The sequence below is a fragment of the Cydia amplana genome, chromosome Z (assembly GCF_948474715.1).
Source record: "Cydia amplana chromosome Z, ilCydAmpl1.1, whole genome shotgun sequence".
NCBI lineage: Eukaryota > Metazoa > Arthropoda > Insecta > Lepidoptera > Tortricidae > Cydia > Cydia amplana.
Genome location: NC_086096.1, coordinates 17,543,900 through 17,568,183, shown reverse-complemented (window position 1 = coordinate 17,568,183; position 24,284 = coordinate 17,543,900). Strand labels below are relative to the sequence as shown.

At 46.5% G+C, this 24,284-nt stretch overlaps 1 protein-coding gene across 1 annotated transcript in view; it reads right to left on the bottom strand.

Moving 5' to 3' along the window:
- LOC134661831 (intermembrane lipid transfer protein VPS13B) overlaps positions 1-24,284 on the bottom strand; it is a 62,216-nt gene that overhangs the window by 5,707 nt on the left and 32,225 nt on the right. Inside the window, exons 49-78 of the mRNA XM_063518028.1 lie at positions 23,836-24,055; positions 23,271-23,419; positions 22,644-22,782; positions 20,860-20,983; positions 20,444-20,553; positions 19,602-19,783; positions 18,855-19,001; positions 18,473-18,680; positions 17,928-18,130; positions 17,559-17,635; positions 17,258-17,427; positions 16,910-17,025; positions 16,600-16,688; positions 15,311-15,441; positions 14,505-14,650; positions 13,753-13,878; positions 12,976-13,087; positions 12,205-12,381; positions 11,655-11,810; positions 11,350-11,451; positions 11,192-11,283; positions 10,252-10,456; positions 9,594-9,737; positions 9,089-9,248; positions 8,608-8,750; positions 7,676-7,750; positions 7,556-7,595; positions 7,208-7,441; positions 6,847-6,960; positions 180-328 (exon numbers count right to left, since the gene is read on the bottom strand). Of these exons, the coding sequence (XP_063374098.1) occupies positions 180-328; positions 6,847-6,960; positions 7,208-7,441; positions 7,556-7,595; positions 7,676-7,750; positions 8,608-8,750; positions 9,089-9,248; positions 9,594-9,737; positions 10,252-10,456; positions 11,192-11,283; positions 11,350-11,451; positions 11,655-11,810; positions 12,205-12,381; positions 12,976-13,087; positions 13,753-13,878; positions 14,505-14,650; positions 15,311-15,441; positions 16,600-16,688; positions 16,910-17,025; positions 17,258-17,427; positions 17,559-17,635; positions 17,928-18,130; positions 18,473-18,680; positions 18,855-19,001; positions 19,602-19,783; positions 20,444-20,553; positions 20,860-20,983; positions 22,644-22,782; positions 23,271-23,419; positions 23,836-24,055 (4,240 nt within the window). The remainder of the gene's footprint in view (positions 1-179; positions 329-6,846; positions 6,961-7,207; positions 7,442-7,555; positions 7,596-7,675; positions 7,751-8,607; positions 8,751-9,088; positions 9,249-9,593; positions 9,738-10,251; positions 10,457-11,191; positions 11,284-11,349; positions 11,452-11,654; positions 11,811-12,204; positions 12,382-12,975; positions 13,088-13,752; positions 13,879-14,504; positions 14,651-15,310; positions 15,442-16,599; positions 16,689-16,909; positions 17,026-17,257; positions 17,428-17,558; positions 17,636-17,927; positions 18,131-18,472; positions 18,681-18,854; positions 19,002-19,601; positions 19,784-20,443; positions 20,554-20,859; positions 20,984-22,643; positions 22,783-23,270; positions 23,420-23,835; positions 24,056-24,284) is intronic.

Here is a 24,284-nt window from a genome sequence, read left to right as displayed (position 1 = left end):
ACGCGCACATGAGCTTGTATCTCAGAGCCTAATATATTTTTTATACATACATTTAATCTTAAGTACCTTTGTGGAACTTTAATTAGAAGCTTTTTTGAAGTATCTGCGATTTTTATTTAATACTCAAGACTCCAAGCTTGAACACTGCCCTAGGTATGTATTTATACATATTTACTTACCGTGCTGTCACATTGCACCGAGAGAGCGGCTCGGTCTATATGCAGGGCGAGCAGCGGACTGACGTCGGGCGTGGCGGCCATTTCGATAGCTATGCCGGCTACCACGCAGCGAACCCGCTCCACTGGCGACCATCCCTTGTCACCCCATTCTACAAATAGTAAGTTATGATTTATACGACCTAACTAAATCATAAGTTGGGAGGAATATACACAATTAAATTATTAAAAAAAAAGCGGCCAAGTGCGAGTCAGATTCGCCCATGAAGGGTTCCGTATTTAGGGGATTTATGACGTATTAAAAAAAACTACTTACTAGATCTCGTTCAAACCAATTTTCGGTGGAAGTTTGCATGTTAATGTACATCATATATTTTTTTAGTTTTATCATTCTCTTATTTTAGAATTTAAGGGGGGGGGGGGGCACACATTTTACCACTTTGGAAGTGTCTCTCGTGCAAACTATTCAGTTTAGAAAAAAATATATATTAGAAACCTCAATATCATTTTTGAAGACCTATCCATCAGATACCCCACACGTATGGGTTTGATGAAAAAAATTTTTTTGAGTTTCAGTTCTAAGTATGGGGAACCCCCAAAATTGATTGTTTTTTCTATTTTTGTGTGAAAATCTTAATGCGGTTCACAGAATACATCTACGTACCAAGTTTCAACAGTATAGTTCTTATAGTTTCGGAAAAAAGTGGCTGTGACATACGGACGGACAGACAGACGGACAGACAGACAGATAGACAGACATGACGAATCCATAAGGGTTCCGTTTTTTGCCATTTGGCTACGGAACCCTAAAAAACTGAATGACTGAAGATTACGTATAATAATAATTATTATGTGTTCCGTTCCACGTCTGAGATCTTCATTGAGAGCGTAACGCCTCCGGTGACCGATAGATGCCGCTAGCGTCTATGTAGTCGCTCCGCCGCCTCGCCGTGACGTAGTTCCGCTTCCCTTTCCTGCAAACAGACGCCCGCCCCCCGCCACTCGCCGCCGCCATGTCAGTGTTTCGTCGACCGTCCTGACCGATGGTCCGCAAATTTTTTTGCGAACATTTTTGCAGCATGGTGCTTTAAAAATTTCCGATCCAAAGTTTGTTCGATTAAATAGCGAGATATAGCCAGAGATCGCCACTACTAGTCTTTTGGCGCTCTCGGGATCGATCTTCCAACGGTGCTTTTCGATTCTACCCACTTTTTTTCTTGCTAAATTATCTTTTACATGCCATGCTGCTAAAATCGTTACCGTTAACTCGCATTTTCGAGAGTGAAGTAGGAAGTGCGTCAACAAGTCGTTTCAAGTGTCGTTTGTTACAACGCGTGGTAACGTAAGTCGCTCCGCATCGGAGAGGAACGTGCGTCATCGTGCCTGCCGCGAGGAGCGGTGCCGGCCCGGCGCGGTGGGGTGCCGGGGCCGCGCTGCAATAGGATAGGTTTGGATTGTCTCAAACCATCTGGTAAGGCAGTTTAATGATATTCTAGCTGTATTTGGCGTTCGGAAGCGCATTGTGAATGCCTACTTGGACGCTAAAGCCCCGGTTCTCGTCCGATTACCGCAGGTGTCGGCCGAGGTCGGTGCTCGTGCTCGGAGCCCGGGAGTATTACCTCGTGTTGTTAGTTTCCGACGCGACAGTTCGTGTCGTTCGCCGCGTCGGCGCCGTCGACTTTCTCTTGTCGTCCGAGGTGACTCCGAGACGCCGCGACGCTGTGGGCCGGCGCCCGAAGTGTCGCAGCGCAGGTGCTTCCGGTCCGCGGAACTCCGAGAGACGTCACGCGCCCGCTCCTGTTGCTGCGGTCGCGGCGCGGGTGGATCGCGGACCTCTCGGTCCCGTCCTGGCGCCAAGGTGAAGGCGGACCGGACCACGGGGAGCATGCTACTGCATCTCGAGCTCAAAGTGGAAGGAAGGTAAGTTACGTGGAAGCCACTCTGTGGAAACACTACGAGTACAGCGGCGGGGCCGTTCGCCGCGCCGGTTGCCATCTATCAAGGCGTCGGGCAACAGTGCCGCCCGCTACGGTGGCGCTGCCCGCCACGCGCATCGGCGCCTCCTGAGCCGACAACGTCCATCAGGCGCGATGGCGCGTCACGCACCGGCGCCTCCCGAGCTGGCGGTGGCTGCCGCCACGATTGGCGCCGCCCACCTCACGCATCGGCGCCTCTTGAGCTGGCCGCCACCATGGCGCCTCACGCACCAGCGAAACAGTGGCGGGCCGCCACGATGGCGGCACCCGCCTCACGCGTCGGCGCCTCTCGAGCTGGCCGCCACAATGGCGCCTCTCGCCTCACCAGCGCCTCCTGAGCCAGTGGCGGCCGCCACGATGGCGCCGGCCGCCACGATGGCGCCTCTCGCCTCACGCACCTGCGAACCGGTGGCGGGCCGCCACAAGGGTGCCGCCCGCCTCGCGCACCGGCACCTCTCGAGCTGGCCGCCACGATGGCGCCTCTCGCCTCACGCACCGGCGCCTCCCGAGCTGGCCGCCACGATGGCACCTCTCGCGTCACGCGCCAGCGCCTCCCGAGCTGGCGGTGGCTGCCGCCACGATGGCGCTTCTCGCGTCACGCGCCGGCGCCTCCCAAGCTGTCGGTGGCTGCCGCCACGATGGCGCCTCTCGCGTCACGCGCCGGCGCCTCCCGAGCTGGCGGTGGCTGCCGCCACGATGGCGCTTCTCGCGTCACGCGCCGGCGCCTCCCAAGCTGTCGGTGGCTGCCGCCACGATGGCGCCTCTCGCGTCGCACGCCGGCGCCACCCGAGCTGGCGGTGGCTGCCGCCACGATGGCGCCTCTCGCGTCACGCGCCGGCGCCTCCCAAGCTGTCGGTGGCTGCCGCCACGATGGCGCCTCTCGCGTCGCACGCCGGCGCCACCCGAGCTGGCGGTGGCTGCCGCCACGATGGCGCTTCTCGCGTCACGCGCCGGCGCCTCCCAAGCTGTCGGTGGCTGCCGCCACGATGGCGCCTCTCGCGTCGCACGCCGGCGCCACCCGAGCTGGCGGTGGCTGCCGCCACGATGGCGCCTCTCGCGTCACGCGCCGGCGCCTCCCAAGCTGTCGGTGGCTGCCGCCACGATGGCGCCTCTCGCGTCGCACGCCGGCGCCACCCGAGCTGGCGGTGGCTGCCGCCACGATGGCGCCTCTCGCGTCACGCGCCGGCGCCTCCCAAGCTGTCGGTGGCTGCCGCCACGATGGCGCCTCTCGCGTCGCGCGCCGGCGTCACCCGAGCTGGCGGTGGCTGCCGCCACGATGGCGCTTCTCGCGTCACGCGCCGGCGCCTCCCGAGCTGTTGGTGGCTGCCGCCACGATGGCGCCTCTCGCGTAACGCGCCGGCGCCTCTGCCGCCACGATGGCGCTTCTCGCGTCACGCACCGGCGCCTCCCGAGATGTCGGTGGCTGCCGCCACGATGGCGCCTCTCGCGTCACGCGCCGGCGCCTCCTGAGCTGGCGGTGGCTGCCGCCACGATGGCGCTTCTCGCGTCACGCGCCGGCGCCTCCCGAGCTGTTGGTGGCTGCCGCCACGATGGCGCCACCCGAGCTGGCGGTGGCTGCCGCCACGATGGCGCCTCTCGCGTCACGCGCCGGCGCCACCCGAGCTGTTGGTGGCTGCCGCCACGATGGCGCCTCTCGCGTCACGCGCCGGCGCCTCCCGAGCTGGCGATGGCTGCCGCCACGATGGCGCCTCTCGCGTTACGCGCCGGCGCCTCCCGAGCTGGCGGTGGCTGCCGCCACGATGACGCCGCCCACCTCACGCACCGGCACCTTCCGAGCGGCGGCGGTTGCCATGATAGCGCCGGCAATTACGTCGATGCTGCAAGTACGACGCTGTCGTCCTTTGCAATGGCACCCATGTTCTGTTCGTAAGAAAACTTACCTGCTGCCGTTCCCAATGATATCGCCAGCGGCCGTGTCGATGCAGCCCGCCAAGCCGACGCCGGCCGGGCGCCACGCCGCCGCCGTCCGGCGCCACGTGTGCCACGGTACCAGTTTTCCCTGTCCACATGGCCCCATTGAGTTACGCAGGCGCTTATAGCTATGGTGCAACAGCACGAGCAGACCGCTAAACTCTTGCTTTCGGTTAAGGATTCCTCCGTCGCCAAGGCGACGGCAGACAAGGTCCCGTGTGCTCCGCTCAAAACCGAGGTTGAAGGCATTGAAAAGGTTTGCAGTGTTCACATAATTATCTCTCTGCTTGCCCGCGCTCTCCAGCTTAAGTTCCGTCTTACAAAGACGAACTCGTTCGCCAAGCCCCTAATAAACAAAATGGGACAAATAAACCCGCTGCGCCTGAACGAGCTTGTGTTTCCGGTGCCAAGAGAAAGGGGCCAGGAGGACTCCAGCAGTTGCCATCTGTCTGTCTTCGACTTTATCGAAACAGTTTTGTTAAGCAAAGCGCCAAAATCGATTTTAGACTTGATTTCATCAGTGCGACTTCCTTAAAAGCATGCTACCATGCTCCTATACAAGTTTGACTGAAGGTTTTTCGTTTTCTCAACATACAGACCTGCCTTGCTGCCGAGTTTCTCACAGAAACTATACTCGATGCCTCCTGTTCAGTCTCAAATTCGCAAACCTTAGTTTATGGAGATTGCACCGTCGTAGTCCTCACCTTATACCTGTAGTCCGTTAATAATGGTAGACAATGTACGAAGTGAGGCCCTTCAAGTGGAGAGTAATCGTTAACGGGCCGCACCTGCAGCGCTGACGACAGGAGTGTACTACAAACATACAACCGTTACTACGGTTGTCGAAAAAACTGCTGATGCCAGCAGATCGTCTATAGTTCGCGCTGGTTCCTTGCAACTTACCAGGTCGGTATAACCCCCAAAGGCGACGGTTTATCAAAAAGTCACTGCGTCCCCCGAGTGGCAGCTGCGCCCAGAAGCCGCCGAGCTATTTTCGCCTGATAGGCACCTTGTTGGTCGGCCTCTCCGCTTTCGAGAGCCCTCGCACTGTACCACGGTATGTCTTAATCGACTCTTTGAAGTGCTACCACGACGCGTTTGGCAGCTGCCGGTGATACGACTTGGCATGGATATCTCCACCTCCCAGGCTAGTCTGTTTACTGTGACGGCGTGATGAGGAGAGCTGTGGTAAGCTTGCACTAGAGAACACAACGTCAGACCACCATCCCTTACAAGTCAACGACCTTAAGAATCGAGGTGTAGCTCCTGTCAGATAGGACGCTCCAACACCGAGCCGGCGATAACCGGCTATTTCCGGTTCCGGTACTGGTTGTCTAGAAAACCAGTACCGGGGAGCACTCCCTAGATCGTCCCCTCGTCGAGGTCGCTGTACGCCCACAATGTAGAAATGATCTTCATGGTGCATCAAAAATGAGATCGACTGCCAGGTACCTCTAATACCCAGTGAAGTAGCAAGCTATCTCGGACATCTATTTATATTCTCCATGTTAGCTTTTAGAATGATACTTGTTCAGAAGCCTGTAACAAGTGCTGTATGTGAACCACTATCGGACATAGCGAGACCAGCGCCTCCCAAACCACCAGCTTGGGACGCGAGAAATCTTATTCAAATTACTTGCCCTAACTTGAATAATCCTGCAACGTACCTATAATAGAAGAGCTGCCGCACCTTTACTGTTAGCATCAGGCCACAGGGTCAATGACCTTACCCTACTACACTGTAGCCCAGGCAATTACATAGATAACTTTGACGCTATTATTTTGTGTCCGAAATTCGGTTCTAAACCAGATAACGTGTCTCACCGACTGGACTCTCTTAGAAGCTTCGGAATAAAGTATAGACCCAGTAGGTAGTCTAGGTACGTCAACTTGTGAGAATTACACAAAATGTTAGGGGACACTGCGCTTATTTCCTTCAGACACAGTAGTCTCATCCAATCCGGCCTCGCCTACGATTGCTTTCGATCCATGATGTACTTAATCACTAAATTAGCTGGAAAACTATCCAATTACTTAGCGATATTTTGGCTTAAGTTAATTGGGAACATGACTCTTTCTTTAGACGATCTTATCGCGAGATTCTGCGGATCGGATGCGATTTCGAATGAGAATTCTCTCAAACCAGTTTAACGTCAGATTCGAACCTGGGATTACAGTTTAAATTCTTAATTTCCTGTAATGCATCATTATAACGAGTTATTGTGATTTCATGGGTTGCAATAAGGCGTATATATATTTACTCTTTCTCTGAGTTATATGACAGTAGGTGTAGCCCTAACGCTTGCGCGCCCGCTGACTCGCCACCAGGAGATAATAAACAGGTCTCAATGAAGATCTCAGACGTGGAACGGAACACATAATATAAAAATTTTACCTTCCAATAAAATTATTATTATGTTTCCTTCCACGTCTGAGATCTGAGTAATGCCTTCCTGGCAGGCTACTAGGCTACTTTTATACCGACGGTACTTCTCCTCAACAATGACATGGCGGCGGCGAGTGGCGGGGGGCGGGCGTCTGTTTGCAGGAAAGGGAAGCGGAACTACGTCACGGCGAGGCGGCGGAGCGACTACATAGACGCTAGCGGCATCTATCGGTCACCGGAGGCGTTACGCTCTCAATGAAGATCTCAGACGTGGAAGGAAACATAATAATAATTTTATTGGAAGGTAAAATTTTTATATTATTACAACTAAGATACATGTATTAATTACAGTAAGCTGTATGCGTTGTGTTTATACCTGACTCGGAGATACCTCGCAGAGCGTCGACGGATTGTTCGTAAGACCTTACGTTAGCAATCGTCAGCATACTGCTGTCACTGGGGTATGTAGATCCTGGTTTCAGCGTGTCTCCTGAAAAATTATACATTTAAATTATTTGCGTTACTAATACCTTCATTAATTTATAATACATAGTTTTACTCTTTCCGCGTTCTTATCTGTGGTTTATTTATTTATTTATAATATGACAGTGTAATAATTACAGCATTACACTGTAATTATTATCTGCGAATATAATCTAAAAAAACTTGAATAACGCCTCTCATTGCTGAGACACATCCTAAGTATATTTTTATGTAACAAATGTGAAAATACAAACCTAAATCCTCGTTTTCAACATCTAGCAATTTTGTTGTTTCATTTATTTTCTCTATTTTACTAGTTGACTCGTCATATTTCTGCAACTTCAGAAACTCTTTTGTTTCCAAGCCAGATTCTGAATTGGCATTTGCACTAGTTAACTTCTTGCCCTCTTGTTCAGGGGCGTTGTCCGGCGGGGTGGAGCTGGCCGCGGTTACAACAGGTAATCTAGCTAGCTTAGCTTGGGTGGGAGCTGTAAAGGACATAAGTACTATTACTGTCATTGTTATGTATTGTGCTGATACACACAATTTAAAATACACATGCTTCATGCAATAATATTAATTTATTATTTATGAATACTTACACGTTAGTTGACGAGAGCCTGCACATCTGTTTATATTTACCTAGAAAGGAAAATATACTTATCATTTAGTTATATTTAGCATAAGAAATGTATGTAGGAAATTGTGGGCCTTACACGCACCTCTTTTCCTGTATCTGTATCGGCACAAAAGGATCCTTCTAGCCGACGTCTTATTACGCTTGCTGATATGTCATTCTGCAATAGATACAATATTGGCAAATTATTATTACTATCCCAATACTATAAAACATCAAGTTAACAATATAAGCTAGACTATACGTACAGTTACTGTTCACTTATATGCGTTTGATAAATAAAATATACGTCTGTGGAAATATATGGTTAGTATGCAGATAGTTTTACACTAAATAGCCAGTCCCGCCACCAATTTCGCCCTGGCTGAGTCTTTTCCCCACCAGTCTTACTTCAGTGGTAACTGTGAGCGCAAGTAATAGAGAAGTTAGAATAAAGCCGCAGACTTGACGGTGCATAAATTCCGGCTGTCCTATTCCTTCCACTTACTAGTATAGCATGTAGTGCATTGGTTCGTAACAGGGGGATAATATATACCCCCTAGGAGTAAAATAGATATTCCTTGGGGATAACAGAGTTGGAGTTAACAGTTTGTATTTATTTGCTATTATCAATTGCTTAAAATTATATTACATTGAAGGTAGAATCAGTTTTCTAATAGGGTTATAGAACATTTTTGGAACCACTGATGTGACCAGGGGCCGATTGCATAACAAACTACAACTAATATTACAAGCGGAACTCCTTATTTAATAAGTGAAATTAGAAAAGGAGTTCCGCTTGTAATATTAGTTGTAGTTTGTTATGCAATCGGCCCCAGACGTCTCGAATTGTTCGTTTCGGTCCCTTTGATAGAAAATTTAGCCATGTCACGAACATTTCGAAATTTATTTAGAGAATACCTACTTATACATTTTTACTTGTCCGGAAATTCCACACGAAAATCTAGGTAATTTTTATGTCACTGTCCCCAAAAATGAGAATTCGTAGGTATCAGGTAAGAGGAGTGTATGACGCACCTCGTCGACGTCCTTCAACTCGAGCAGCGAGGAGTGCGGGTGGCGCCGCACGCGCAGCTTGACGGTGTCGCTGTCGGGCAACTGCACTAGTTGCTCGCCGCCCGCTGCCGCCACTCCCTCGCTCCACTCCGGATCTTTGTGCTCTGTTACATCACACAAACTACATAAGTAATGTCAGTGTACATGTACAAGAATTACATTATACGATATATGACGCAGACGAATCGCCTGATGGTAAGTAGTTACCGTCACTCATGGCTCATGAACACCCGCAACACCAGAGGTGTTACAAGTGAGTCGCCGGCCTTTAAGATGGGAGTACGCACTCACATCCTCCTCCTACACTACATTTACCGATCTGTGGTCCCCACTAAACTGAAGATTCATCACCAGTTATGTGTTCAGTGGACAGGTCAGCGTGAGCTCCACTTTGTACTTATGTCAATTGTGAAATATGTCAAATATAATTGAGGGTCCGTACCGTTGAGTTTGCTGATAGTGAGGAAGGGAATGAGGTCCGTGTTGGGAGCGGCGTTGGGCGGCGGCGGGAACCGCGCGCTGTGCGCCGGCGTCGAGTAGTGCGCCACGCCCCCCGCCTCCACCGCGCAGTGCCACCGCGTGCCCGGACATTCTGCTATCGTCTGAAAACGAATCCCTCATGTACGTGAACCTAGTCCTTTTCTCCGTTTTATGTAAACCTGTTTATGTGCAATAAAGTGACATACATACATACCTAGTATACAGAAAGAGCGCGAAGCGTCTCCGTTTCAACTTGGGCAATGCTTTCAAATGCCCGGCTGTTCTCCTCTACAGGTTGCATATCTCAACAGATTCTCGTGAAATTTTGCGAGCTGGTTCGATAATTATAGGGTTTTTTGTAGACTCATTATAATGGAATTTGTCTAAATGGTGGATCCATGGGGGCTCGCAAGGTCTACATCTCACATAGCCCCTAGCATCCTATAGGCTACGTATTAGAACATTACCTTGACTGGGCCGGCCAGGCCGGGCTGCGCTATGGCGAGCGCGTGGCTCGAGCGGTTGTGCACCACGAACTGCGGGCACGGGTCCGGCGCCACCGTCACCACCCACCGGCCTTCGTGTTTCTGCTGCACTATCACCACCGGTATCTGTGAACATTTGATAAAATCTCTTGTGTTCTAAACTCGTTACAAAGGGATACTGGGTCAAGTTTATCGAAATGGAAACTATGAATGACCAGCTTTAGCAAACGCCAAAGTGCAAGGGGATTAAAATGCGAGATTTTGAGACCATTGTTTCGGTTTTCTTGCACTTTCGCAACGGAAATGCGAGATTTCTAAAACGTCTGTTTACGAGTTTGTATAACACAAAAACGCTATGTCTCTTGAGATTAAACTACTTATATATACTTTTACTCATTATAATCAACCAATTTATTTCAGAACCTGTTCGTACCTTATACAGTACTTCGTAGACCTTATCACATTGAAAATTAATATGGAAACCGCTCGGGATCTTGTAAGTATCATTGTAACTGTAACATGGCACTAAGATGTCCAGAAATCATACCTGACATTGAAATGAACCTTGTGGTATAGTTCAGCGGCGCTGGACCCAACGACTAGATATCTCGACGTGCAGATAATACTGTATTACGCTCACCGATCTGCCGGTATGATCTCGCAGCGCGACGGCGCGGCGCACGGGCGCGGCGGCCAGCAGCACGGGCACGTGCGCGCGCGCGGGCACCGCGGCGTCCGCCCCCTGCGCCGGCAGCGCCAGGCACAAGTATGTACGCAACTCGCTCGGGTCGCCGCCGCGCCAGCGCTCCAGCACCCAGAAACGACTCAGGGCTTCTCCGTCGAGACTGAATAAAACATGTTCATTTATTTTCATTTGTAAACCGTTGCTACCATAGCAGTATGATTTTTTTAGTATAAAATAGCTAATGAGTGACATAGCCGAGGGACCTGACGAGCAATATTAATCAGAAGTATGTATACATATTTTACGAGGAATTATAAAATATCAGACTATTTAGAAGAAGTTAACCCTTGGAGTTAATAAATATGTGTATAGTGTACCACAGATAATATAAATTATGTTATTTAATTTTTAAGTAATTGCTACTGTTTGACGTCACAAAGCGATTGTAAAATCCTATTATGAAAATAAATTTTATGATATGATATGATATTGAGATAAAAGGTAAAAAATCGAGCGATGTCTATTTTTTTGTCGCAAATTTCGCGCGGCACGCCCAATTTTTTGTTTGCTTCTAATTTCCTAGCTTTACGCCACCTCTTAATTGTTGCACGCCCAAAAAATAGTTGACTGGCAAACCACAAGATTGCCAGGTGATTACCAAGACCCATACATTTCATGCCGCTGACGCAGCTGTCGCGTTATGCGGTTGTCACCTTTACGTCCTTTACCGCTTTTACCCATGCTCATATTGCTCATTCATGTAGGTACCTATATACGCAAGGTAATACGAAGTAATAATAATAATATGCAAGTAGTCGGTATGATAGCGCGATTTAGTAAATGTACATGTGTCTAAGTAGGATGTGATTTATCTAATAGGACTCTATAAACGCACCTTTCTTCTTTGGTCGGACTGACAACTTTGTAGTTTTTGGGTTGCAAATTCACATCATCCGAGTTGGTAACCGGAACGGCTATACCTGAAACCTGGCAAAAACAATCAGTTTACAAGTAAATCATCAAAATAATCAACAAACGTGTTTTGAAACTTACCAATACATTAGTTTCCAGTCTGTTTATGAGTAGGAAAGTCGAAGTCACTCCCAAAACGTTTATATCTTCTTTTATTTCATAGTGCAACGTCAGGAACGCCACCTTAAGTCATAAACGTAAATTGTTAAATGTTTGTTGCACATAGGATGTGAAAACGGTCACTTTCGGTACGAAATCCTAAGGCGGATCGAGGTCAAGCTTTACATACTGCTACATTACGTTGGACTACGGCACGCAGTGTGCAAACGCAATGCCTTATGTAACGAGCTTAATCCAATCAGAAAATTGGTTGAAAAAAGTGATACCTTATGCTTGCAGTGTATGAGGAACGGCGCGGGGTGGTCGAGCGCGACGCAGCCGCGCGGCGGCGAGCCGTAGCGGCCCGGCTCCTCGGCCCACACCTGCAGCTGGCCGCTCACGAACGTCTCCCGCCCCATCTCCACCGACATGAAGAATGGTTTCTGTTAACACGAAATCACCGTCATTTGTTTAGATTATGTATTAATATTTTTGGAGGCCAGGAACGTCTAGTCGTTGTGAATATGGTATGTACGTACGCTGGCAATATAACTGTGTTTTTGTCCGTGATCTTGGCATATTATGAGTGTCATTTTTGTATATGACGGTGGGCAATCAAAGACATGTACAAGAAAAATAAATATCCCACTATAGGTTTGGGACCAGTGTGCGGTGGTTCGTTGTACACTCATACGGGTAGGTAGGTACTATCTAAATTCTAAAGTATAACAACAACACGTACACCGTCAATTTGAGTGCAAGCACGACGGATAAGAACCTGCAGAAGTGTGGTCTGGCCGGCCCGGACCCGAGCCGGCAGAGCAGCGCAATACGGACCTGCAGAAGGGCGCTCGGTGCGGAGACCGCGGCGCCGGGCTCTAGCCGGCACAGCGGCGCGGCGTCGTGCGCGCGCAGCGTGAGCGGCACGCGCGCCGCGTTGCACAGCAGCGCCACCGGCCGCAGCGAGATCTGCAGCGAGCAGCCGCCGCCCGCGCGCACTGCGTCGTACCGCACCTGATTAAACACAAATATCAATTAATTTATTTATATTTTGCAAAATGACATTGTATAGTTTATAGAGCATAATACTAACAATATTTTATAAGGCATAGCCGTAAGTACTAACAAAAAATGATCCCTGATGGTCTTAAATAAATGAATTTATTTATTATTAATATTCCAAATAGGATTGTAGTGGAAAATATGGCATACGCTTTACGACGATATGCGGTATCAATCTGTTATGTAAATACACCACGGTAACAGACAGACGGATGGTCAGAGACTGCAGCCCTAGTTGCAGCCCATCGGGTACAGAAAAAGTAAAGAATGATTAATGTTATAAAATTGATATGAGGATAATACATATTAGATGAGGCTCTGCAATCTGTTAGGTTTTAGCTTCCGGTAGTATTCCAATTCTAGCTATTAAATAATAATAAATATGAATCTTTAACTTATATATTTTTTATGTAGTAAAAACATGTATGAATATGGCGGCAAATGATTGAATCTAGAAGATACATTACATACTTTTTATATACCAAAGCAAAAGACAGTTGACACATATACATGATCAGAGGATTTTGAACCTCGTTAGAAACTAACCGTGACATCGCAGCGTGGTTGCAACGCCGCCGGGCTCCATGCCCCCGACCAATGGGACGCGACTATTGAATAAGGCCACTCGGTAGTCGCTCGTCGCGCCGACCGGTCAAACCTACGCCAAAAATAAACACTAATACAGGTCGATTCACAACTGGAGTGGATTGAATGTATGTATATTGTATAAATAACCTAAAATGTATCAAAAAAACTTGTAATAAAAAAACCGGCCAAGTGCGAGTCGGACTCGCGCACGGAGGGTTCCGCACCATCAACAAAAAATAAAGCAAAACAAGCAAAAAAACGGTCACCCAACCAAGTACTGACCCCGCCCGACGTTGCTTAACTTCGGTCAAAAATCACGTTTGTTGTATGGGAGCCCCACTTAAATCTTTATTTTATTCTGTTTTTAGTATTTGTTGTTATAGCGGCAACAGAAATACATCATCTGTGAAAATTTCAACTGTCTAGCTATCACGGTTCGTGAGATACAGCCTGGTGACAGACGGACGGTCGGACGGACGGACGGACAGCGGAGTCTTAGTAATAGGGTCCCGTTTTTACCCTTTGGGTACGGAACCCTAAATAGTATCTCGTACTTCGATCCGTAACCTACGACAGGAGCACCGCTTGCTGCTACAGTTCGACGTACAAGGCGTAACGAGTCGTAATATAACGATCGACATACGACCTAAAATTCGCGAGTGAACCCGTTTCAAATATTTCAAAACATGTCAATGACAGATGTAAATCAACAATAGGCTTATACAGTTGTCTCACCATTCACGAATCTCTTCAACGATTTCATTGATGTTGTTCGCGGGCGCCCGTTTGTCGAACACGGACGTGTCGGTCACACCGTAGTGCAGAGGAATCGCCTCGCGGGTCACGGGGTGCTCCACGTCTCTGTAAGCAATAGGAATATTGGTTAATCATCATAATTATACTTTCAAACTACCAGTAATCAGTTTATTTTGGTTTTTAGAAAACTTTACTTAAATAAATGTCAGGATCAGGATAATTTAGGAAAAGACAGCCCAGAACAGACCACATCTAGCGCACCTGATCAATGGGACCAGACCCCAAGTAAAGGACAAGACACACATGAAACAAGATAATATCAGAATCGTCAAGGGGCTCGTGCCTACGGTGCAAGATAACAAGTTGACCTTAATTCATAAATAAATAGAAACAAGACATTGAACTTACACAGCTCGAGCAATGCTGAAAATTCCTGATGAATGTAAGTATTGAACAGAAGATATACATTTGAACTATAGCTTGAATCTAAATTGAAAACCGCCAAGCATACCGCAGTGTGCTTGTCCGAGTCTGCTTGTGTAAGAAACGTAATCCAATAGGTAAAATTTTAATGGCATGATGATCATATTCCTAGCGTTTTTTGGCTTTTAGCCATGGTTCGCTAAGGGATCTTGGGGTGCGCTCGGAGCGGCTCAGTTTACTCAAGATTTTTCCTTCACCGTAAAGACACTGATGAGCGAGTCTGTGTAGAAGTGTATGTGATAGATTACTTGTACTGGAAGGACAGCTGGTGCCGCGCCGCGGTGGTGCCGGGCGCCAGTAGGTGCGTGCAGGCGCCGCGGCCCCGCGCCGTCTGCACTAGCGGGGACGTTCGCGACGCGGGCTCTGAACTCTCGTTCTGCGTTGACACTAACACCTGAACAATACGACCGCCATGAATGGAATCTTATTTCACCACCTACTTAGTGTAACAACCACGGCAGACTACCCACATCTTAAGTAATAATTTCTGATTGTTTTCATTTTAATAAATTTTGCGGGTACAGTAACATTGCCAGTATCAGGTATAAAACGGGGCCCTCCTACCCGGAGCGGTCAGTCGTCACCGTCGATTGAAACTGTAAACACCTAAAGTGAATTTGAATTTAGAATAAATTGTATTAATTGAAGTTGGAATAAATTCAAGTGCTAAATTATAAAGTTGTTTCTGTGTTTATCCTTGTGGAGGTTTCATTAGTTTTGGGTCCAGAAAAATACAAAAGCTCTTAATAAAACTCTGACAATCTATAAAACAGTACAAATACCCATTATATTTAATTTGTTAATACTCGTCATTTTAACATTTGTAAGAAGACAACAGCTAATAATAATTAATAGAGTTTCAATCTGTATAAACAAAGGCATAAAACGATACTCTCCTCTTGGGCACAGTAATAGGGACCGACCGAGCTGAAAGTAGAAACCGCCAAATGCGAATTTAGCGCGCCACAAAAAGAGCTGCGGCTTCGCGGAATTTAATGACGCGGTTGCATATTAAAAATGCCGTCACAGAAACTGTACTGTGCGTGATACTAACGTCAGTGTCGAGCGGCAGGTGCGAGCACAGCACGTAGAGCGGCCAGATGGCGGCGAGCACGCGTCCGTCCGAGCGCGCGCGCACCACGCGGCACCACACCGACACGTACGCCGTCTCGCCGTCGCTCGGCACTGCAAACGGAGCGTGGCAACCGTAAAGCAAACATTCACGCTTAGCTCACGAAACGCACGCTCCGAGCGTGCACGCTTACGCTGACGCCGACATTCATGCATTTAATACACATGTATGGCGGTAGGCGTCAGCGTCGAGCGTGCGTTCCGTAGCACTCGGGTCAACCAATTAAATAGGTACCTAGTAAAAAAAGCCATGCCCACTATACGCCGTGCATAAATCGTAGTCAGATTGTATAATCCGCCGTATTACATTACGGCTAGCCGTTTTACAAAACAGGGGCGTTTTGAAATGCGGCGGTTCGACGATTAGCCGGATTGTCATTGCGATACGTTCTTCAATAAGGCGGCCTACGTTTAGCCGCATCGTATCTACTATTTAGATTGTAGAGAGACCAGTTCTTTCGGTCGTCTACGTAACCGGAGTTTGACAATGTTTACAATTTAATTTATTTTTACCATGGTCCCACCGCACTACATGTTTCTTTTCCAAAACATTTCCTTCACAACTTAAATAGACGGAGCCCCGCTTGCGGGGCTCCTATTTCTGGGCGGTTTACCCTTTTGGCATCTGAAGCTACCTAACGAACCTAACCTATTTACCTACCTACGCTTTTTTCCCCAAAGTGTAATGTTTTCACGGACGTCTCACTAAATCAGTAGATAGGTAGGTCAGGTTCGTTAGGTAGCTTCAGATGCCCGAAGGGCAAACCGCCCAGAAATAGGAGCCCCGCGAAGCGGGGCTCCGTCTAGTTAAGTTGCGAAGGAAATCTTTTTTGAAAAGAAACAGTCCGACGAAATCCAGATTTGATGGACACCCCAGCGTTTTTCATAGTTTGTTGTTGTTATGTCAGGCAGCGCCACGAGTGTTAAAAATGGGAACTAAAAACTGTCAAAGCGGCGGCTAATGACTCGCTGTATTACATTACGGCTAGCCGTTTTGAAGAACGTATGGCGCCGAATACATTCCGGCGGATTTTCATTCAGCCGCATTCAATCCGGCTAATCGTCGAACCGCCGCATTTCAAAACGCCCCTGTTTTGTAAAACGGCTAGCCGTAATGTAATACGGCGGATTATACGATCCGACTGCGACACATACACGTGGAACTGTCAATGTCATTTTAAATTGAGAATTAATGTAGTAGTTTCATGTTACCTTTAACTAACCACGGCACGTTTTCTTTGGGACATTCCTTAAGCGGTATGTCACCCGACCAACCGGTGTCCTGCGTTGTAAACTTTATTCTGAAAATTGTAACAAGGTCAGACTACATTCGTTCAAAAAACATTTTTAAGGTTGTTTATTAAAAAATGTATTCCAAAATGAGGTGAGTTGCGGCCAAGAAGTCAAAATATCGATTGATTTTCTGTTCAACGAAATTTATCCGATAGTTACAAACTAACAATAGACCCGATTCCTAAATTTATGGAGCAATGTTGGCACTTCGTGCAACTGGGCAACTTACTTAAGCACCATTTCGCAGTCAACGCCGCACAGGACGCTCCGGCCCACGGTCTCGGCGTTCAACTCCCCCGAACACACTGCACGCCACACTTTCGAACTTGCATTCTTCGCTCGCACCTTTGAATGAAGCGATCAGCATGTAAATTTAAAAGAAGCTGCGTGATATTTTAGCACACCTGCCTAGTATTAGAAAGTTAAGTAAATACGATTGAATAAATAAATTAAGAGTAAAACACACATATTATCAGGTGACAACCAAAACATACTAAGATTCACAATAAGAAGGATTTGTTCACGGCTTTGTATGATAAGCCATACTAAGGCTTTGTATGTAAACAATGAGACATACCTTGTAATACAACGGGCGGCGCAGCGCGTTGGCGAGCACTAGGCGGCCGGCGAGGTGCAGCGTGCGGCGCGCGCCCGCCACGTCGCCGCGCACGTGCACGTACACGCCGCTCGCCTCCGCGTCGGCGTCCGGCAGCCGCACGCGGCTCTCGCCCGAACAGAACGGTATACCTGCACGACAAACATAACGGCGGCGTTTGACATACATTTGTTAAATCCAAAAAGTCTTACGCTTTTCCTTGGTTCAATCTTGAAGTTAAAAATACTGCTGTGTTGTAGCTTATACAATACGTAATACTTACTAGAGGACCATTGCCAGTCTGTAGACGGCCCCGCTGGGGCAAATCGAATTTTGAACGGTTGATTTGGAGACGGCCATCTGAAACGATGTAGAATTTGATTAGAAGCGAATTACAACTATTACAAGACATTTTAATTATTTTTTCGGCAACTAATTTGTATAGGTTGGCGTTTTAGAACGCCTCGCTCCGGACTGACGGGGCCTATTGGCGCAGCGCGCTGGAACAGCGGTTGTAAAAAATATGTTGATGTATTTTTATTATTGTATGTATGTTAGTTTGTAAGTTATGTGTTTTTGGTCCTTAGTTGCCTGATAAAAAATGATATTTAATTTTAAGCGACACGCGCCGTCCATCTGTGAAGTGTGTTACCGGTAGGCGAGCGTGGCGCCGGGCCCCAGCGGCGCGATCTCCTCGCAGCCCTCCTGGCCCACGCGCAGCGCGCTCGAGCAGCTGTTGTGGAGCCACAGCGACACGCGCCCCTCGAGTGCCGACACTGCACACATGTCCGCTTCGGAATCATTACAACTGTCCAACTCATTCTCTTCATTCTCCGTGGATACGTCTCCATTGCACTGAAATTCCAAATTAGTTTTACTTGGATACCACACCTTAAAGAAATTAAAATAGATAATATTATATATTTCAATAGAGTAGTTCTCAACTGGTGGTGTACGGACCAATGGTGTTCCCTGTAAACACTCGAAGTGGTCCGATAATTTATAAATATAACCAACCTTTATTATATGAATTCGTTGTAGGTTTTTACATGAAAGCTATGAAGCTTGCCATGGTGTCATGGACAGGAATGGTAATGAGGTGATAATGATCCCTTATCACCTAGATTAACGACCCCTAATTTAGTCAGATCGCAGTGGATACGACAATCAAGTATGTAAAAGTTTGCTAGTAAATACCTGTCGTAACACTGGCCCCCAGTCGTCGGCGAGCGCCCGTAGCGTGCTGAGGCGCGGCACGTGCAGCGCCACGCGCACGCTCTCAGAGCACGCGCGCACTCGAGCCTGCGATACAGCGACGTTGCTCGGTACGCTAGCGCTCGCTTGCACGCGCGTCGACCCCACCATCTGCTCGAGCGTGCCCGTGGAGCAGTCTAGGACGTCGCATCTGTTTGATACAGTTTTATGTTTAAACACACAGGGCTATGCATATACAACACTGACCACGTCGTCGAAGTATGACAGTGCTCATCATTTATGCGAGCATGTGTTGTATCTACGAGTACACAATCAGAGAAACATAGTGCCTTTCAGCGACCGGAACAAGGCATGCTGTACTCACGAGAGTTTGGTGTCGAGCAGCAGTGCGCGGCCGGCGCGCGAGCCGAGCAGCGCCTGCGCGACGGTGTCCGCCGCGCTCACGCACAGCACGCGGTGGCTGCGCATCAGCGGCCGCGACACGTAGTAGCCCTCCAGCGAACACGCTTTTCTGCAACCGACAATCTTAAGTCTCCAACAACAAAACTTGATACCGTCAACCGGGGAGAATAGGGATGGTGGGGTGAATAGTGATAAAAGTTGGGAATGACCATTACCTGATAATTAAAGACTATTTAAAACAAACTGTATCATGCAAAATATACTAATATTTACAATGCATGATATAATTTGTGTGGGTATTCTATTCACCCCGGTTGACGGTATAAAATGATTTACCATGAGTTTATAATGGGGTTGGCCGGTCGAAGTATTTAGCAGATAGTGCCAGCATAGCTTGCATTGCCCTGCCAATCCCTAGAATTGAGTCAAATTTTTGTTTTTTAATGGAAATGTATGCCCTGGATGCCAGTCAGTCCATTAAACCAAATCTCATAGATAAAGGGGCAAGCTATAATGGCGCCATCTATGCACACTTATGACAGTTGCCAACCCCATTTACAAGCGTAAATTTGTTACATACATATTTATAAAGTAACTATCGCACCAGTTTCGTCTAAAATGAGTCAAGATATTTCATAGACGCCTTCTGATATACTTGTAAGTACTCGCTTGAGCTACGTTTATTTAAAGTTTGAGGTTACACCTGTACCTGGACAGAGAGGGGAGCGAGTTGTGCGCATGCAGCTCGAGCTCAGTGCAGCGCAGCGCGGTGCGCACGCGCGCCACCGAGCGCGGCGAGAAGTACGAGTCCACGCGCAGCGCGCTCGAAAGCTGCTCGGCGCTGACGAGGCCCGAGCGCGCCTCCGCTGGCGGCTCGTCGCGCCCAGTTGCCTGCACGGGAAAATACTCCGTCAACCCTGGTATGATCATCTAATCTTACGCTTCCTGGTACATGTGTTCCGGGTCAAATCAAAGCAAAAATTTAGGGCAAGTTGTATCGACACAGTTAGGTACCTACCTACAGGTTGGCCCAAATAATTCGGTTAATTGAAAATTTGCTGAATACCGAATAATTACCGAATATTCGGCCCATTTCTAATGGTGCGGCCAGACATGCAGAGACCCGCTTTTATCTAAGATTTTTTTTTGTAACTGTGTGAAATAAGCGGCTCTCGGTACTCGGCGGATTGCATGTTTGGCCACACCCAGATGTTCAAATTATGACGAATGATTCTCAATATTTACACGCGACATACTTATAATTATATTGACTGCCCAATGTTAAAATATTGGGTCAGTATTGTGACGGGAAGGGTATAAAAAGGGTAATAATGGGTGACTCCTTTTTCTGTTTTTGTTTTTAATTCTGTTTTTGTTTTTAATTCTGTTTTTGTTTTTAATTCTGTTTTTGTTTTTAATTATGTATTTATATGTAGGTACTAACATCTAGTTTCTAAGTTTTCGATGTAAGTAGACTAACATGTGGATGTAAAAGTCTGAAATAAACAATTTTTTTTTTAAACATAATCCTATCATTAAAAATAATCCTACCAGGGGGTCGACTCTGGGCATAAATTTGGTGATGTCGAACTCGAAGGTACGTTGTTGAGGCTTGGTGTCGGAATCCGCGCGAAATCTCCACAATGTTGCAAAAACCGCATCTAAATAGGATAGAAATAGGGCACTGGTACTGTTTGTAATAAAAAAAAGTCATGGTATTAGATAGTTGTTATGAATTTATGAATGATGTGCCGACGGAAAGTTTTGAAACTTGACATATTTCCAAATAGGATAGTTTCTGAAACATCTAAATTTTTTGTATGGGACCTATAATCTTCCATTTAATGAAAAATTTCTTCATTGGTTAAGAAATTTTCCTGACATTCTGAGAAGATTTCCAGCTTTTTGGAAACATTTTACACTTTGCACAACTATTGTTACTAATAAAATAAAATAGGAATACACACCTGGCGGTTCTGCATATAATTTTATTTCGTTTGGTTCTGATACAGGCAGAGTAATATACGTATGCGGCTCCCATCTTTTCAATAACGGATCGTAGAATTCCAACTTGCATTTCACTTCTTCATCCTATCATTAAAAATACAACATTTAAATGATTTTAATAACGGACAGTTAAATGAATTATTAATCTTAGCTATTGGTTTAAAATCTAGTATTAATTGTCCAAATCCTTTCATGAAATGTCTAGAACTAAAAACTATATTTTCACAATATGCAGGTATCGAGGTGCAAATCTGGGGGCACGGTAGTGCCCCCGCCAAGACGAGCAAAGCGAAGCGCAAGGGCACTACCTACCTTTTCTTGAAGCGCTTCGTCGTTTTTTTGAACTCTCATAACTTGGGTTTGGATTATACCAGATAAACAAATTCTCGGGATATGATGTCAATAGTGGACTTATTAAACATAAAAAATTTCAATTGCATAGCTCTTATACTTAAGATTTTATTCATATCTAAAAAACCCCAATTTCGTCACTGACTCACTCACTCACTGTTGATCATCAAAACCTCTAGGGTACTTCCTGAAGTCCTAGGAAGCTGAAATTTGGTATGTAAGATAGTATTAGTACACAAACAACAAAATAATTCAAAAACTTGAAATTTTTTGCCCCTAAGGGGGGGAAAAGGGGGGTGGAATTTTATATGGGAAATCAATAACCGCTGAACCGATTTAGTTGAAATTTGGTACGTAGATAGTTTTTGTAATGGGGAATGGCATAGAATAGTTTTCAACCCCAAAACGGGCGACGAAAAGGGGGTGGAAAAGGGCGTTAGGGGAAAAAGAGGGTTGAAGTTTGTATGGGGAATCAGTAAAAAGCAGATGTATAAAACATCTTTTATACATCTGATTACATGTGATTTAAGGTACTATTAAAAATCCTGAAATACGTACCTCGGGGCATCCCCCGAGGTACGTATTTCAGGATTTTTAATAGTACCTTAAATCACACGCGCAACCCTTTAAATTAGGGGATGGAAGCAACTTACAAAAAGAAGTGAAATCCCACCAAAAACATTTTCATGTAAAATGTTGCCAAGACGAAACCACAAGGCTCACACTGACAAAAAGTTATCAGATCTCTTGTAGAGCCAAGCTTCTAACTCTACAAGCCCTAACTTGACAAACTCTACACCTTAGTCAAAATATGTGGCTTGGCCGTTTCGTTACTCCAAGAACTATTGTATTATAAAAAATAATGAATAGTGAATACATTTTTCACCTTACGTCCATGTGACAGTAGCGAAACGGTCAAGCCACATATTTTGACTAAGGTGTAGAGTTTGTGAAGTTAGGGCTTGTAGAGTTAGAAGCTTGGCTCTACAAGAGATCTGATAACTTTTTGTCAGTGTGAGCCTTGTGGTTTCGTCTTGGCAACATTTTACATGAAAATGTTTTTGGTGGGATACATTATTTGAATAAATAACTATACTGGGTCAACCAAATCTTGTCAGTAGAAAAAGGCAGCAAATTGGAAAAAGCGCGGGTTAGCAACACTACGTTTGAATTATTCAAAAATCGTATGTCATTTATATCTTATCTGTGGAACTGTTTTGTTTACATTTCATCGTTGTTCGATGTACATTGCTGCTTTCTGTTCGTTTCCTAGGGATACCATACTTTAGTTTGCTTTACATTGCTACTGACATATCCGGCTTCCTTAAGTATAACGTAACAATGACAACGAAACATACAAAGAGATTAGACAAGAAAAGCTATAAGCACTCACAATGCCAGGTATGGGGAACACCGTGATCCTAGAGACGGTCCGCGGGTGCGGGTAGCGCCACGACATGGCGTCGCCGTGCAGCGCCACCTGGTAGGCCATCGGGAACTGACCCCCGGTCACTATTTTAAAGGCTCCACTTCTGTAAGGACAGATTACTCCCATTGACGTTACATTGTCTTATGCTCTGGTTTCCTATCCTAGGATAGCGGTGCCGTCATATAGCGGCCGTCTCCATACAAATACTATGACATCCATATTTAGCCGTATTATTTAGTATGGAGACGGCCGCTATATGACGGCACCGCTATCCTGGGAAAACCGATCTTTAGGTTAGGTTACTGTGAACTTCTTCGCTAAAGGAAGATTCTCCATTTATTTCTCCGAGGTCACATTACGGTTGTCAACTACACACACCACCACAGTCTATATTATAAGTCCAACAACTGCTGGGTTATCATTGTATAAAGGTTTTTGAATTGATTCCCATTCTCTGTACATACAAGAGGGTGTGAATTTGCGTAATTTTAACCGTTTCGGTACATTTATTTTTTACGGACAAGATAACTGGTGGCTAAAACGCCAATAATTTATATAATTTTTATTGTAAGACAATGTTGTATAGTTTACTTGAGATCGTCCTTGTAATACTGGTCGGAGGCTTCGACAGACTCCAAACTGGGAAAGGCTCGCTCGGACATGCTCCGCTTACTGTAAAACCGCAAATTATCGCCGTTTTCTTCGTGCGGCGCTAGGAGCTCCTTTTCGTCCTCCTTGACACACAATAATAATTAAACAGAATATTTCTACCTCGATACAAATATACCTCTAAAACGCAGTTGCGGGTGATGAACAATCTAAATATTTTTTTGTAAAAAGAAATAAATATCTTTCTATACTATGAAAATTAATCAATCCTGGGTTCCGCTTTACGAAAGCTTATAACTTTTAATACAAGCAGGCTGAGTAGGTAATAAAAACTACCTCCTCTATATCTACATCAGCATAAACAACCAACGAGAATGTAGGTCAGTGTGGATAAAACCGGTACGAGTATGTGTAACATTTTTGGTTGGGAAGACCATCATATGGCAAAGCCCTCGTATTTGTCGATCAGATACAGTCAGAAGAGCTTCGCTCCTGCTCTCGCTTCGCAAGAGTTAGATGCGGCGAAAGAGATAGTAGACGGTCTTACCTGGTAGACGGTCTTCTGGCGGACGGTCCACATTGACCTTACCTGTTTATCAGCCAACGTGTCCATTGCTAGTTGTATCCTGCGGAGCGCGGCGAGGTCTTCCGGCCGCACGTCGAGCGTGACGCGGTCCAGGTCTACGATCACGCGCACCGAGGGCTCGCGCGCCGACACGCCGCCCTCAGCCTTTCGCCACGCTTCCCAGCTGCACTCCAGTTCCATACTGCCCAAAAGATATATATTTTAGAATTCATCGCATTCAAATCATTATACGAAGAGACAGTAGATAAAATAGTTTATAACTGTTTTGACTAATTTGATTATTAGAGAATCATGTGAAAAGGACCTTATTGAGTCCGACTATGCTAACTCTGCATGGAATTTGGAATGACCAAGTGTGACAATGTCAACATTAATGTCAATTTTCGATGGAAATAGAGCTGATGCATACA